The sequence below is a fragment of the Salmo salar genome, chromosome 11 (assembly GCF_965601325.2).
Source record: "Salmo salar chromosome 11, fSalSal1, whole genome shotgun sequence".
Taxonomy (NCBI): Eukaryota; Metazoa; Chordata; class Actinopteri; order Salmoniformes; family Salmonidae; genus Salmo; species Salmo salar.
The window spans coordinates 81,716,790-81,731,796 of NC_138301.1; the positions used below are offsets into that span (position 1 = coordinate 81,716,790).

The 15,007-nt window shown below is 41.8% G+C and overlaps 2 protein-coding genes across 2 annotated transcripts; one reads left to right on the plus strand and one right to left on the minus strand.

The window, feature by feature from the left end:
- Positions 1-311: 311 nt before the first annotated feature.
- Positions 312-9,880, minus strand: gfm2 (GTP dependent ribosome recycling factor mitochondrial 2). Its single transcript, XM_014128075.3, has 20 exons — positions 9,524-9,880; positions 9,327-9,405; positions 9,183-9,228; positions 8,928-9,025; positions 8,643-8,768; positions 8,421-8,509; positions 8,112-8,200; positions 7,923-7,983; positions 7,615-7,800; positions 7,387-7,467; positions 7,024-7,172; positions 6,560-6,700; positions 6,201-6,300; positions 5,583-5,772; positions 5,349-5,425; positions 5,051-5,189; positions 4,745-4,936; positions 4,513-4,628; positions 1,030-1,212; positions 312-735 (listed from the first exon to the last, which is right to left on the minus strand). The coding sequence occupies exons 1-20, from the start codon at positions 9,581-9,583 to the stop codon at positions 607-609; spliced, it is 2,331 nt and encodes a 776-aa protein (XP_013983550.3). The 5' UTR covers positions 9,584-9,880; the 3' UTR covers positions 312-606.
- A 239-nt stretch (positions 9,881-10,119) lies between these two features.
- nsa2 (NSA2 ribosome biogenesis factor) lies at positions 10,120-14,717 on the plus strand. Its single transcript, NM_001141461.2, is given in 6 exon segments — positions 10,120-10,257; positions 10,847-11,034; positions 11,347-11,497; positions 12,598-12,777; positions 13,101-13,293; positions 14,236-14,717. Coding segments are annotated over 6 exon segments (783 nt in total). The 5' UTR covers positions 10,120-10,254; the 3' UTR covers positions 14,304-14,717.
- Positions 14,718-15,007: the final 290 nt, after the last annotated feature.

Sequence of the window (15,007 nt, forward strand, 5' to 3'; positions counted from 1 at the left end):
CATAGAGGAAAACTTGGTTATGTCTGCTTTCCAGCAGACACTGGGAGATGAATTCACCTTTCAGCAGGACAATAACCTAAAAAAAAACAAGGCCAAATCTACACTGGAGTTGCTTACCAAGAAGACAGTGAATGTTCCTGAGTGACCGAGTTACGGGTTTGACTTAAATCTACTTGAAAATCTATGGCAAGACCTGAAAATGGTTGTCTATCAATGATGAACAACCAATTTGACAGAGCTTGAAGAATTTTGAAAATAATAATGGGCAAATGTTGCACAATCCAGGTGTGGAAAGCTCTTAAGAGACTTACTCGGAAAGACTCACAGCTGTAATCGCTGCCAAAGTTACTTCTACAAAGTATTGACTTACAGGTGTGAATAATTATTCCTGTATTTAATTTTCAATAAATTAGCAAAAATTTCTAAATGTTTTCACTTTGTCATTATGGTGTATTGTATGTAGATGGGTGAGAGAAAAATAAATTGAATCCATTTTGAATTCAGTCTGTAACACAACAACATTAATACTTTCTGAAGGCACAGTAAATGGACATTCCTGCTGGCTTACATTTCCCCATATTCCTCTTCTGTCTCTGCGTGATGTCATCAGGCAAGGCCAGCCATCTTGTTGAGCAGGGCATTCTGGTGTTGGGGATTCATGGCCTCATAGATGTCCAGCTGGAGGGAGAAGGTGGCGTTGCCAGAGGTCAGAGTTCGCAGGGCTGTGGAGTAGCCCTGAAACAGAGGAGGAAAGATTAGATACATTACAATCTGGTAACGGTGGGATACTGCAGTGTCATTTTTTGACTCTGATACAGTATATTATTCAGCTAGGATGACTTTAGAATATGCAGAAAATTATGCGCCATTCGCTAGCAGCGGACTTGATTCACTAGTAACAAGACGATGAGAGATGTACAAAATAGAAATAGAGAAATTAATAAAAAAATTGCACTTTTATAGTATATTGGTGGTGTTGTCTGCCCTGTCACTACAGGAGGTTTCCACGGCAACATTGAACCAACCTACCATCATCTCAGCCAGGGGCGCGGTGGCCAGCAGCACCTTGCTGTCATGGCGACTCTGGATGTCCCGGATGGCCCCTCGTCTCTGAGCCAGGTCACCCAGCACAGAGCTCAGGTGCTCCTCCCCCACCGTCACCTCAAGGGACATCACAGGCTCCAGCACCTGCCCCCCCGCCTGCCTCAGAGCCTACAGGGGACAGAGACAACACTGTTACTAGCATAGTATAAGTAATAATATGAGTAATAAGGTCACTGTTACTAGCGTAGTATTAGTAATAATATGAGTAATAGGGTCACTGTTACTAGCGTAGTATAAGTAATAGGGTCACTGTTACTAGCGTAGTATAAGTAATAATATGAGTAATAGGGTCACTGTTACTAGCGTAGTATAAGTAATAATATGAGTAATAAGGTCACTGTTACTAGCGTAGTATAAGTAATAGGGTCACTGTTACTAGCATAGTATTAGTAATAGGGACACTTACTAGCGTAGTATTAGTAATAGGGTCACTGTTACTAGCATAGTATTAGTAATAATATGAGTAATAGGGTCAATGTTACTCATATTATTACTAGTACTACGCTAGTAACAGTGACCCTATTACTCATATTATTACTAGTACTACGCTAGTAATAGGGTCACTGTTACTAGCGTAGTATTAGTATGAGTAATAGGGACACTTACTAGCGTAGTATTAGTAGTAGTATGAGAAATGGGGTCACTGTTACTAGCGTAGTATGAGTAATTGGGACACTAGCGTAGTATTAGTAATAAGGTCACTGTTACTAGCATAGTATTAGTAATAATATGAGTAATAGGGTCAATGTTACTCATATTATTACTAGTACTACGCTAGTAACAGTGACCCTATTACTCATATTATTACTAGTACTACGCTAGTAATAGGGTCACTGTTACTAGCGTAGTATTAGTATGAGTAATAGGGACACTTACTAGCGTAGTATTAGTAATAGGGTCACTGTTACTAGCGTAGTATTAGTAATAGTATGAGTAATAGGGGCACTGTTACTAGCGTAGTATTAGTATGCGTAATAGGGACACTGTTACTAGCATAGTATTAGTAATAGGGACACTTACTAGCGTAGTTTTAGTAATAGTATGAGCAATAAGGACACTGTTACTAGCATAATATTTGTAATAGTATGAGTAATAGGGACACTGTTACTAGCGTAGTTTTAGTAATAGTATGAGCAATAAGGACACTGTTACTAGCATAGTATTCGTAATAGTATGAGTAATAGGGTCACTGTTACTAGCGTAGTATTAGTATGAGTAATAGGGACACTTACTAGCATAGTATTAGTAATAATGAGTAATAGGGTCACTGTTACTAGTGTAGTATTAGTAATAATATGAGTAATAGGGTCACTGTTACTAGCGTAGTATTAGTAATAATATGAGTAATAGGGTCACTGTTACTAGCATAGTATTAGTATGAGTAATAGGGACACTTACTAGCGTAGTATTAGTGTCACTGTTACTAGTGTATTATTAGTAATAGTGTCGCTGTTACTAGCGTAGTATTAGTAGTAGTATGAGAAATGGGGTCACTGTTACTAGCGTAGTATGAGTAATTGGGACACTAGCGTAGTATTAGTATTAAGGTCACTGTTACTAGCATAGTATTAGTAATAATATGAGTAATAGGGTCAATGTTACTCATATTATTACTAGTACTACGCTAGTAACAGTGACCCTATTACTCATATTATTACTAGTACTACGCTAGTAATAGGGTCACTGTTACTAGCGTAGTATTAGTATGAGTAATAGGGACACTTACTAGCGTAGTATTAGTAGTAGTATGAGAAATGGGGTCACTGTTACTAGCGTAGTATGAGTAATTGGGACACTAGCGTAGTATTAGTAATAAGGTCACTGTTACTAGCATAGTATTAGTAATAATATGAGTAATAGGGTCAATGTTACTCATATTATTACTAGTACTACGCTAGTAACAGTGACCCTATTACTCATATTATTACTAGTACTACGCTAGTAATAGGGTCACTGTTACTAGCGTAGTATTAGTATGAGTAATAGGGACACTTACTAGCGTATTATTAGTAATAGGGTCACTGTTACTAGCGTAGTATTAGTAATAATATGAGTAATAGGGTCACTGTTACTAGCGTAGTATTAGTAATAGGGACACTTACTAGCGTCGTATTAGTAATAGTGTCGCTGTTACTAGCGCAGTATTAGTAATAGTATGAGAAATGGGGTCACTGTTACTAGTATAGTATTAGTATGAGTAATAGGGACACTTACTAGTGTAGTATTAGTAATAGGGTCACTGTTACTAGCGTAGTATTAGTAATAGTATGAGTAATAGGGGCACTGTTACTAGCGTAGTATTAGTATGCGTAATAGGGACACTGTTACTAGCATAGTATTAGTAATAGGGACACTTACTAGCGTAGTTTTAGTAATAGTATGAGCAATAAGGACACTGTTACTAGCATAATATTTGTAATAGTATGAGTAATAGGGACACTGTTACTAGCGTAGTTTTAGTAATAGTATGAGCAATAAGGACACTGTTACTAGCATAGTATTCGTAATAGTATGAGTAATAGGGTCACTGTTACTAGCGTAGTATTAGTAACAGTATTAGTAATAGGAACACTTACTAGCGTAGTATTAGTAATAGCATGAGTAATAGGGACACTTACTAGCGTAGTATTAGTAATAGTATGCTTCTACACCTGCATTGCTTGCTGTTTGGGGTTTTAGGCTGGGTTTCTGTATAGTACTTTGAAATATCAACTGATGTAAGAAGGGCTATATAAATAAATTTGATGAGTAATAGGGTCACTGTTACTAGCATAGTATTAGTAATAGGGTCACTGTTACTAGCGTAGTTTTAGTAATAGTATGAGTAATAAGGACACTGTTACTAGCATAGCATTAGTAATTGTATGAGTAATAGGGTCACTGTTACTAGCGTAGTATTAGTAATAGGGACACTTACTAGTGTAGTATTAGTAACAGTATGAGTAATTGGGTCACTGTTACTAGCGCAGTACTACTATAAAATCAAATCAAATGTTATTTGTCACAATCGCCGAATACAACAGGTGTAGAACTTACCGTGAAATGCTTACTTAAAAGTCCTTAACCAACAGTGCAATTAAGAAAAATAAGAGTTAAGAAAATATTTAATAAATAATAAATACAAAAATAAAAGAGTAACAATAAAATAACAATAACGAGGCTATATACAGGGTGTAATGGTGCCGACTCAAAGTGCAGGGGGTACAGGTTAGTCGAGGTAATATGTACATGTAAGTAGGGGTAAAGAGACCATGCATAGAGCGAGTAGCAGCAGCATAAAGAAACCCATATTGCTAATGCCTTTCTCCTTCTATCGACACTCACAGAGCCATCACAAGACTACAGTACATAGGCAGAGATCATCTCACATTGTGTACACAACACTATCATGTGCAGGTGTTGATATACCTTGAGCATACAGCGGGACACGCAGGCAGACAACATAGCTAGAGACGTCCCCGGCTCCATGCTCACACTCTGGATCATAGTGGACACGCCCTGGACCGGGTAACCAAGCAACGGACCTGGGAGAGTGAGCACATAATGCACTTATTGAGTATCAGAATAGGGGATACAACAGTAAAAGGCTCATCGAAAATGGGGGTCTTCTTCCATAATCTGGTCGGTGTGATGTCGTTACCTTGGAGATAAGAGCTGTTTACTCCATTCTCCACGGCGTCCCTGACATCAGGGGACAGCTGCTCCTCCACTTCCTCATCGTAGGTGATTTCACAGGAAGTGAGCGAGGAGGAGTCGTCGTCCATGATGGGGCAGACCGCCACGCTCACAGTCACCATGTGTCTCCTCTCCCCAACCGTACGGTCCAGCATGTCTGAAACACACACAAGCAGGAAGCACAATCAGGAATCAGAATAAGAAGAATCAGTACAATCTACACTGATTGGAAAATATGGTTTCCTAATCCATACTGATTGGCATACTATACCTGTGGTGGCCACTGATTGGAGGATGGTCTCCCTGTAGGCCACCTGTAGAGGTCCCAGGTGGGTCTCGATGCCGTACTCTCTCCTGATCCGATCATGGAGGATCTCAATGTGCAGCTCTCCCATTCCACACAGAACGGTCTGGTGGAGGAGACGGTACAAAGACCATTAAAACAGATATTGCATATTTTATTAGTCTAATATTATATTCTAGCTAGCTAACATTCATTCAAATCAATCAACACTTTCAACCGAGCAATTAATCAATCATACATGTTCCTCCTGTACAGGTGGTATTACCTGTCCAGAGTCTGGATCTACCCTGACCTTCAGGCTAGGGTCTTCTCTCTGAAGGCAGGTCAGGGCATTCTCCAGATCTAAAAGAAAACAGAGGATAATAACATTAGTAGGTTGTTATAACAGTGTTACAAGAGTTTTAGGCCAGGTGGCTCAAACAAGCCTGTAGAACAGTGCACGTTATGAGGGGATTTGAGTAGGGATCCCATGTTTATTAATGGCTGCAGGGACACTGACCTGCCTGTTTAGACATAGTGGGGGGTTCTATGGAGCAGAAGAAGACAGGCTCGGGGACCTCCACTCCAGCCAGCACCAGACTGGCCTGCTCTCCACCCCTCTTCCTCTCCCCCTCCCCCTCCTTCTGGGCCCGCCGGACCGCGGCCGCTGCCGAGGCCTTGGAGGACACAATAGTGTCCCCTGTCACTGTCTGAGAGAGAGAGGGAGTGAGAGAGAGAGGGAGTGAGAGAGAGAGAGAGAGAGAGGATTTTTTTGTAAACATAATGAAAGATTGCTTGGAAGTGAAAGTGTTTGGTTTAATTGTCAAGTCACAGTCACCCAACAGATTCAAAACAATGTTTCAGTTTCAAAAACATATTGCTCTTTACTGAGAATGGATGCGTTTTCAATTCCAATATATGGGGTGGCAGGTAGCCTAGTGGTTAGAGCGTTAGAGCCGGTTACTAGGTCGAATCCCCGAGCTGACAAGGTAAAAATCTGTCGTTCTGCCCCTGAACAAGGCAGTTAACCCACTGTTCCTAGGCCGTCATTGTAAAGAATTTGTTCTTAACCTGACTTGCCTAGTTAAATAAAGGTTAATAAAAAATCCAAAACAGGTATTCTCTCAAGGAGTTCTACCTGCTTGAGGCCCACACAGAGTGCAATGTTTCCTGCAGTCAGAGAAGGTATCTCCACATGCTGGTCAGCAAATGGCAGCAGCAGCCGACTCATCCTCTCTCTACAGTGGAGAACAGTGGAATTCAAAATGACAAGCACAGTAATGAGAAAACTAACAGTACTTGAGTTTATTGGCACAGCCTGAGAATTTGTAAGATGCACCATTTTAGAGGGCTCCTACTGAGTTATACCCAATGCAACAAAACCTTAAGAGATACAGAGTTAATTCATTGATTAGCATGAATTGAATCCCATTCAGCAAGCTGCTGTAGCAGTAAGCAGGTATTGGGTAGTAGTGGGATGGTGATGGACCTACGTACGTGTTGTTCCTGTTGATGTTGAGGACAGCAGACTGGGGCTTCATGGTCCCAGAGTAGATCCTCACAAACACCAGAGGACCTCGCTGCTTGTCATGCACCACCTTGAAGGCCAGGGCACACAGGTCATCCTGGTACCAACGCCTGTGTGAAGGGAATAGACCAAACCAAATCAAACTGGGTCTGATTGAAGAATAAATCCCTGACTGATATATGTGGTAGAGAAGAGTAGTGGCTTCAGCCCAATGATATGGATCAGATTGAATTACATTTTGGTTAGGTATACCACAAAATAATGTTATAGAAAAGTCCTATTGGGGTTAGAGCTGAGTGGGCTATTATGGATAACACATATTGTTGACTCTACAAGGTAAAATGTTACTCACACCATGGTGCCTCCTGTTGAGGGCGAGGAGATAGGCTGTGATGGAGTTCTGGTTAGGGGTAGAGGTTGGGGATGTACTCACACTAGGTCGTGGTGCCTCTCGTTTGGGGCAGGGAGGTAGGCTGTGATGGCGTCCAGGAGAGGCTGAACACCTTTGTTCCTCAGAGAGCTCCCACAGAGCACAGGGACTCCTTTACGTGCCAGAGTCACCCTCCGCACTGCCTCCTGGAGCTGGAGAATACACAATACACCAGATACACACACCATAACACATGCAGAACCCAGTCCTACTGCTAAAACACAAAGATCAAATTGTGAACACAAGCCTGGGTCAAATACCACTTCCTCCTGCCGGGCTTCCTCTTTCCATAGAGTGGTTTCTGGTAAGATGTTGGCCCTTGTTGTGTGGTATAATGATATTTTACCTAAGATAAATATTGCTTACTTTGGCAGGAGGTACCGCATCAAAATTTTCACCGTAACCTTCAAGTAACAGCTCCGCAAACTCATCATCCAGATCAGCAACCTGTGAAGAAAAAAATGCAAATGCCAACTATGACACATAGCATTTACACGTTTTTACTATACTTATGTTTGTATAGCGATCTAAGCTATCAGCAATAGCATAAAAATAAGCACTAGATGACAGTTGGCATGATGTCATTTCCTGTACCTGTTCTATCAGAGCTGCTCTGGCCTCCATAGCGTCCTGAAGAAGTTCCGGGTCATCTGATTGGCTGAGGGACTTGGTCTCAAAGACACGGCCATCCTCTGCTCTGGATTTCACCCGCCACGTCATTTGCTGGTTGGTAATCAAGTCAATCAATCCTGTGAAGCTCTTCCCGCTGCCAATTGGAATCTGTGTAACCAGTTGTTTCTCATTTATACTGTAATGTATGTCATTTGATATGGAGGCATTATCACAGCAGGGAAGCTGAACAATGTAAAATACATAGAAGGCCTATTGAGAATGTTGTCTACCTGGAGGAGCACAGGATTGGCTTTCAGTTTCTTCTTTATGCTCTCAATGGAAAAGTGTAAACTAAATAGAACAAAAGAAATACAATTTTATCAATATGAACACTGTAATCCCAAATCCTCACAGCAAGCATGAAGATTTATGTCTGGTTACAACAGAAGGGAGTCACTATGTGATTCTGGTTGTTTTACCTGGCCCCAGGCTTGTCCATCTTGTTCAGAAAACAGATACAGGGTACATGATGTTTCTCAGCCTGCCGCCACACTGTCAGAGTCTGAGCCTGGTGATATCGCAAGACACAACACAGAACACACAGCCATACCGAGTCACTAACACACACACACACACATTTACAATACAATCAACACCTCGATTCTAGGTCAGTTCAATGACTGTCTTTTTTTTTTTTTTTTACAGACAATACAGTCCGGTAAACATAGATGCATAAACCTATTTCAGTGCAGGGTGGGAACATGGCATCGTATCAGGGCCTGACTCACCTCAACGCCAGCAGAGGCATCAAACACAGCCACCGCCCCATCCAACACACGCAGGGCTCGCTCCACCTCCAGAGTAAAGTCAACATGTCCTGAAACACCCACCCACACACACAGTGTTGTACTATGGAGGGTCTATGGGTTGATTTTGTGCCAGGGTTGTTCTGTCTATTGGATTCGTGCTTGTGTTTTTGTACAATTCATTGAATGGGACTGACTCTGTACCTGGCGTATCTATGAGGTTGATCCTGTGCTTTTTCCAGTCGAAGGTGACTGCAGCAGACTGTATGGTGATTCCCCGCTCCCTCTCCTGATCCATGAAGTCTGTCACAGTGTCCCCATCATCAACATCTGGGAAACAAGAAAAGAGAGAGAAATTGAGTTGCTAGCTTGGGACTCTGTTAAACAATGCAGGAAAAAGCTAGCAGAGGATGTGGAATTGAAATTGAATTACTGACCCCAACCCGCGCATCCCCCTACCCATGTCTATCCCAATCCCCTCCTACACACCTCCCAAGGCCCTGGTGTATCCAGAGTAATACAGCATTCTCTCTGTGGTGGTGGTCTTCCCTGCATCTATGTGTGCCATGATGCCAATGTTCCGGATTCTGGGGACAAACAATAGTGATTATTACATCTGATATTAAGGGGCTACCAAGGACCATGAAGTACATTTACATTTACATTTACGTCATTTAGCAGATGAAGATGAAGTAGGCTATAGAGTAGTAATAAACATAGGCTGGAGCTAGTTTTACCACTTACTTCGATATATCTGGATTGACCACAGCTCGTGGGGATTTGACATCATCTATAGGATATAAAATAAGAACTTATGAATTTGTATTACAAAAGCACTGAGAGATCATCAAAGTTCAGTCTAATATGGGAATGGGACATGTCATATACCTGGCAAAAAGCTGTACTGTTTTCTTCCTTGTAATCTCCACCTGCACGTCTGTGGTCCATTCTTCAGTAGACCTTTACCCTACGCAACCCAACACAGAGCAATACACATTATCCATAGAAAACAGTAGCGACTAGTGACAAATAGCCAACAGTACACAGCCTTTTAACCATGTTTGTCCCTGAAATGTAAGTCTTACCCCCCCAACCAGGACACTGAACGTCCCAATGCCTATTCCCAGGACAGCCCGAAGTCGCATCTTCAACCTGCTTCGGGCTTACAAACGTATTCCAGTGAAAATATTGTAGACAGTCTTGACATGGACAGGGCAATGTCGACTGCTCTGTGTGAATGTCATTCATCAACCATAAACCCTGTTGGCATTGAACTGGCTGTCAAATAAGGTAAACACATTCTCTAAATGCCGTGCCTCCCGAGAACAATAATCAAAATCAGTATAATGTATTAATTATCTCAAATTATCAACAAAAAAAGTATAATAATATGTATCCACGTCGATTCACGCTTTCCTTATAAAGTGCATCTTCAAAATACACCCAAGCAGCAGTCCTATCTGAATTTACGTTCCGGCTTTGACTTTTAAAATAAATGTGTATTTCTAGTTTAATAGTTCTGACTATTTTAATAAATAGTAAAACCGTGCTGAATTGTTTCGATAATGATTTGATCAACTTACTACGAATTACTAATAAATATGCAACGGGACTGCTCAGGAACTCTCGTACCTGGTTTCATTCCGGAATTTGTTTAAGCGGACACTCCCATCGCATACTTCCTCTAAAATATTGGCTTCGGAAAACAACACCAACGACCCAGAGCCACGAGCAAAAACGACGAAAAAAATCCAGATTTGTGACAAATTCCATCAAATAAACATTTTATCTGAATACGTAACATTCAATACACAAAATGGTAAGATATCCACATATTTCACGATCTTTATAACACATAATTTGATATGGAAACCTTCTAGCATACGAAGTTGGCTAGCAACATGTGGCAGACATCCGACTACTAGCTGCTATTCAACCAAGAATTGTCTTTTGACATTGTGATGGGAGACATGTCAAAAGACAATTCTTGGTTGAATTGCATCTATCCGACCACATGCAGTGTCTAGAATTCGTTATGTTGGTCAAACTGCTCTGGATTTAAAACCACGGCATTGTTTCAAGGTCACAATGGCCAATAAATTAACGTTATAGTTCATTTATTTGATCGAAATTATTATGAATACCCCCGCTGGTCTGAATTGTTTTGATATTGTCTTAGCTTAGGTAGCCAGCTAACTGGCTAATCTGTCAGCTACTGTATATACTTGACTGGTTCCACATATGTTCGCGCTGTCATGCCAAACATATTTTAAGGATGTTTGATAAATTAGATTTCAAGCCCACCTTGGAAATGAATGTACAGAAATCATTCATTATTTCTGATGTTTGTTGACTTAATACATCCAGAAAGCCTTAAAGAAACTATTAAAATGTGCCTCCTACCTTAGCCCCAGAACGAGCACATTGAGTTACATCGCAAGCGCCATGGCCAACGCCTGGACCACCAGGAGAGGAAGAGGAAGAAGGAGAGCCGTGAGGCCCACGAGCGGTCACACAAAGCCAGGAAGATGATTGGTCTGAAGGCCAAACTCTACCACAAACAGAGGCACTCTGAGAAGATCCAGATGAAGAAGACGTAAGTACAGTATAACCATAGATGTGTAGTACACTACAGTAGTACAGTAGTGTAGTACACTACAGTAGATCAACCAATGGTCTCCTTTATAGAGTGAAGAGTATTGACTCTTAGGATTTAGGTTCAGGGACATGATAGATTTAACAGGTTAATGTCCTATTTTTAAATGAATTCCTTGGTTATGACATTGTAATTAAGACATCCTCTAGTAACTGCTATTGTCAAAATGTTGATTGAAACGGCATATGCCATTGCCACCAATCCAAAACATTTGTTGACCTATTGGTGCCAACACCACTTGTCTTACCACAGCCTCAAGATGCACGAGCAGAGGAAGACCAAGCAGAAGAACGATGACAAGACTCCTGAGGGAGCAGTACCAGCCTACCTGCTCGACAGAGAGGGACAGTCCCGCGCCAAGATCCTCTCCAACATGATCAAACAGAAGAGGAAGGAGAAGGCTGTGAGTATTCAATGCCTTTCTTTTATTTGTTTATGTTTTCGCCACCATGTCCCACTGAAGACAGGTAATAGTGTCTGGCCATATGATCTCATATAAAAAGGGAACAACACCAAGGTTAACCCTATCTATTGCCAATCTGCATGCATTTTGCGTACCATGCAAACAATTTGAGGTCAAAGTACTCCGGTACGAAAAACTGAGCCAATCAAGAGGACTAGGAGGAAAAAATCTCTAGTTCTCTGCTCCGGCCCGTCCCCCGTAGTCGTAGTGCTATTTTCCTCCCTCGAGCTGGATGGCAGATCTCAACTTTTTCCATTGGTACCACTGATGTGTGAGGAAAAAGGCATCATTGCGACTAAGGTAGTTAGCTACAGCATCAACTAAGCGAGAACACTTTCTTGCCCGCACATGCTATGATCTCCGCAACGGTAGTAGGTGCGAGCGCATTGACGTGCAACGAAATGTGCGGTGTTGCGGTAGTTCAGTGCGCGTCGCTGCGTGGGTGGAAACCGACATGGCAGAGAGAGCTGTTCCGCTAATATCGTCTTTCACAGAGTTATGTTAGACTGTTAAAGATTAGTAGACCTACGTTAATTAATCCGTTCTTGATCTCTAGGTTTCAGGATATGGCAGTTACAGTTAAAATAAATAAAAAATACAGCCAATTGCTCCAACTTCCTGAGGGGGAATTGACTGACCCCATCCGGACCTATAACAGTGTATAGCCTGCCATTCCTACTGAGCCAGTCTTCTGCCAACATCATTATTAGGCAAAAAAAGGTGCATTTGCCTATGATTTGAGCAGTGTGGGTGTTGCACGCGTGCCGTCGTGAGGTCCGCAGCGCCGGGATTGCCACCGCGGCATTGAAATGGTACTCATAAAAATGATTCAAAGTTGGCAAGTCTGCTATTGTCAGATTAATTGTTTCAAATGTCAATGTAATACTGTGGACTGTTTTCCCGCACTTCCATGAAAACTAGTCCTGGATTAACATGCACTTTCAATGAAATCAGCCCAAGTGTGCAAAGCCCAAGCCAGTTTAGTTAAAAACAGATGTCCTGATATATTCTCTGATCTAATCTTGTGTTTCTCCCTGTAGGGTAAATGGGAGGTGCCCCTGCCCAAGGTTCGAGCCCAAGGGGAGACGGAGGTGCTCAAAGTCATCCGTACGGGAAAGAGGCAGAAGAAGGCCTGGAAGAGGATGGTCACCAAAGTGTGCTTCGTAGGCGACAACTTCACCCGCAAGCCTCCCAAATATGAACGCTTCATCAGACCCATGGTAAGGAGGAAAGAAACATTACTCACTAGCATACAGTGTATATAGCAGTGTTGGATTGAAACGCTGATATGTAAACACCCTCGTTATCACTGTGAACATCAGAGTAACTTTGACTACATTTTTGTCATTTAGCAGACTATCTAGACAGACTTAGTTACAACCAGTGCAATAAACTAAATTAGGTAAAACAACCTAACTTGGCTTACTTGCTCTTTGGGGAGCATAGGTCATTCACAAACTTCCTCCTTCGGGTTTGAGGAGGTAAACAACCTAAATTACCTGAAATAAATGTCCCACCATCGTCTGCCCTTCCATCTCTCCAGGGTCTACGGTTCAAGAAGGCCCATGTGACCCACCCGGAGCTGAAGGCCACGTTCTGTCTGCCTATTCTGGGGGTGAAGAAGAATCCCTCGTCACCCCTTTACACCACTCTGGGGGTCATCACCAAGGGAACCGTGGTAGAGGTCAACGTCAGCGAGCTGGGCCTGGTCACGCAGGGGGGAAAGGTCATCTGGGGTGAGATATCTCCTATCCTCTCAAATGTCTGTCTATTGATATTCATCTGGATCAGTATGGGACCACAGATTAAGCCTAGTCCTAGACTAAAAAGCACTTTCTATGGAGATTGTCCATTAAACATGCTTCTTAGTAGGATGTCATTGTAAATAAGAATTTGTTCTTAACTGACTTGCCTAGTTAAAGGTTAAATAAATACAAATTAGTACACTACTAAGCTACATCTGTGTACACAGTACCAGTCAAAAGTTTGGGCACACCTACTCATTCCAGGGTTTTTCTTTATTTTTACTATTTTCTACATTGTAGAATAATAGTGAAGACAAACTATGAAAGAACACATGGAATCATGTAGTAACCAAAAAAGTGTTAAACAAAATATATTATATTTGAGATTCTTCAAAGTAGACACCCTTTGCCTTGGATGACAGCTTTGCACACTCTTGGCATTCTCTTAACCAGCTTCATGAGGAATGATTTTCCAACAGTCTTGAAGGAGTTCCCACATATGCTGAGCATTTTTTGGCTGCTTTTCCTAGCATTTATGAGGCCAGCAAACGCGTTCCTTACACGCTATGAACTCATTTCCTCCAACGTTATATTGAAAGGGTGCCTCTCGGTCCCAAAACACACGTTTTCTGGAGACTTGTGGGAGGACTGCTGATGACATTGCCCACTGTATGCTTTTTCGGAAGCCTGATTGCATCCAGACTGAGGAGAAATCCACACACAATGCATCCCTGACCACCTTCTGAAGTGGTCAGCTAGATCTGAACACAGTCAGACCACAAAGCGACTTTTGTGTGTCTAGACATGTCTTTTCAATGTGATCCTTGTATTCTGATAGCAGAAGTCACATGTAAGTGTCAAGTGTAGACACAACCTTATTCACCTTCTGAAGTGTAGTGATTAAAATGTCTCATTTATTTCTCTTCTCTTCAGGTAAATACGCCCAGGTGACGAATAACCCAGAGAACGATGGCTGCATTAATGCTGTACTGCTGGTGTAAATTAAGAACTCTATGGGACGGTTCCCTGGAAACAGATTAAGCCTAATCCTGGACTGAAAATAATTTAATGGAGATTTTCCCGTGTTTTTATAGTCCAGGACTAGACTTAATCTGTGTCCGGGAATCGACCCCATCAATACAGACTGCCTGTAACATACAGCCAGAGCTATGGCTGGCATGGAATAACAAACCAGACCAGGAACACTGAAACCTCTGGGTATAAACCATGTGTGTTCAGCCGTGGAGAAAATCAAGAAAGCACAGAAAAGATCAGATGCGGTATTTTGCAACAAGGTGTCTTGTAACTAAATACTAAAACATGCTCAAAGGAATGTGTGACTAAATATAAGGGGTTGTGCTTTTGTCATAAATTTTGTTATATAAATAGTTTTCTGATTGTTTTTGACTGCTCTGAGAAGTTTCCAGTGTTTTTTTTTGGGGGGGGGGGGTCAAAACTGATCAGATTACTTGAAAGAGCAGTAAAGTTGAAAAATGATGGCGCTATTAACGTGAGAAAGGGATAATGTAACAAGATATGCTAGTCCCCTCCACAACTCAGAGCAGGCCAACACAGTGGAGCCACAGTTTGAGACGGATGTGATACCTGCAGTGATACTGATGCTCATCTACTGGAGTACAGCTAGGGGTCTTATAGTGATACACCTGTATTGTATGTAGGGCTGTGCTACACTAATATACAGGGC

Bases quoted from the DNA above. Each gene is read 5' to 3' on its own strand.
- gfm2 (XM_014128075.3), bottom strand. From the start codon at position 9,583: ATGCGACTTCGGGCTGTCCTGGGAATAGGCATTGGGACGTTCAGTGTC. The intron at 8,201-8,420 runs GTGAGTCAGGCC...CGATATCACCAG, and splicing joins ATGCCTCTGCTGGCGTTGAG to GCTCAGACTCTGACAGTGTG. The intron at 6,301-6,559 runs GTACGTAGGTCC...TCTCCACTGTAG, and splicing joins AACATCAACAGGAACAACAC to AGAGAGGATGAGTCGGCTGC.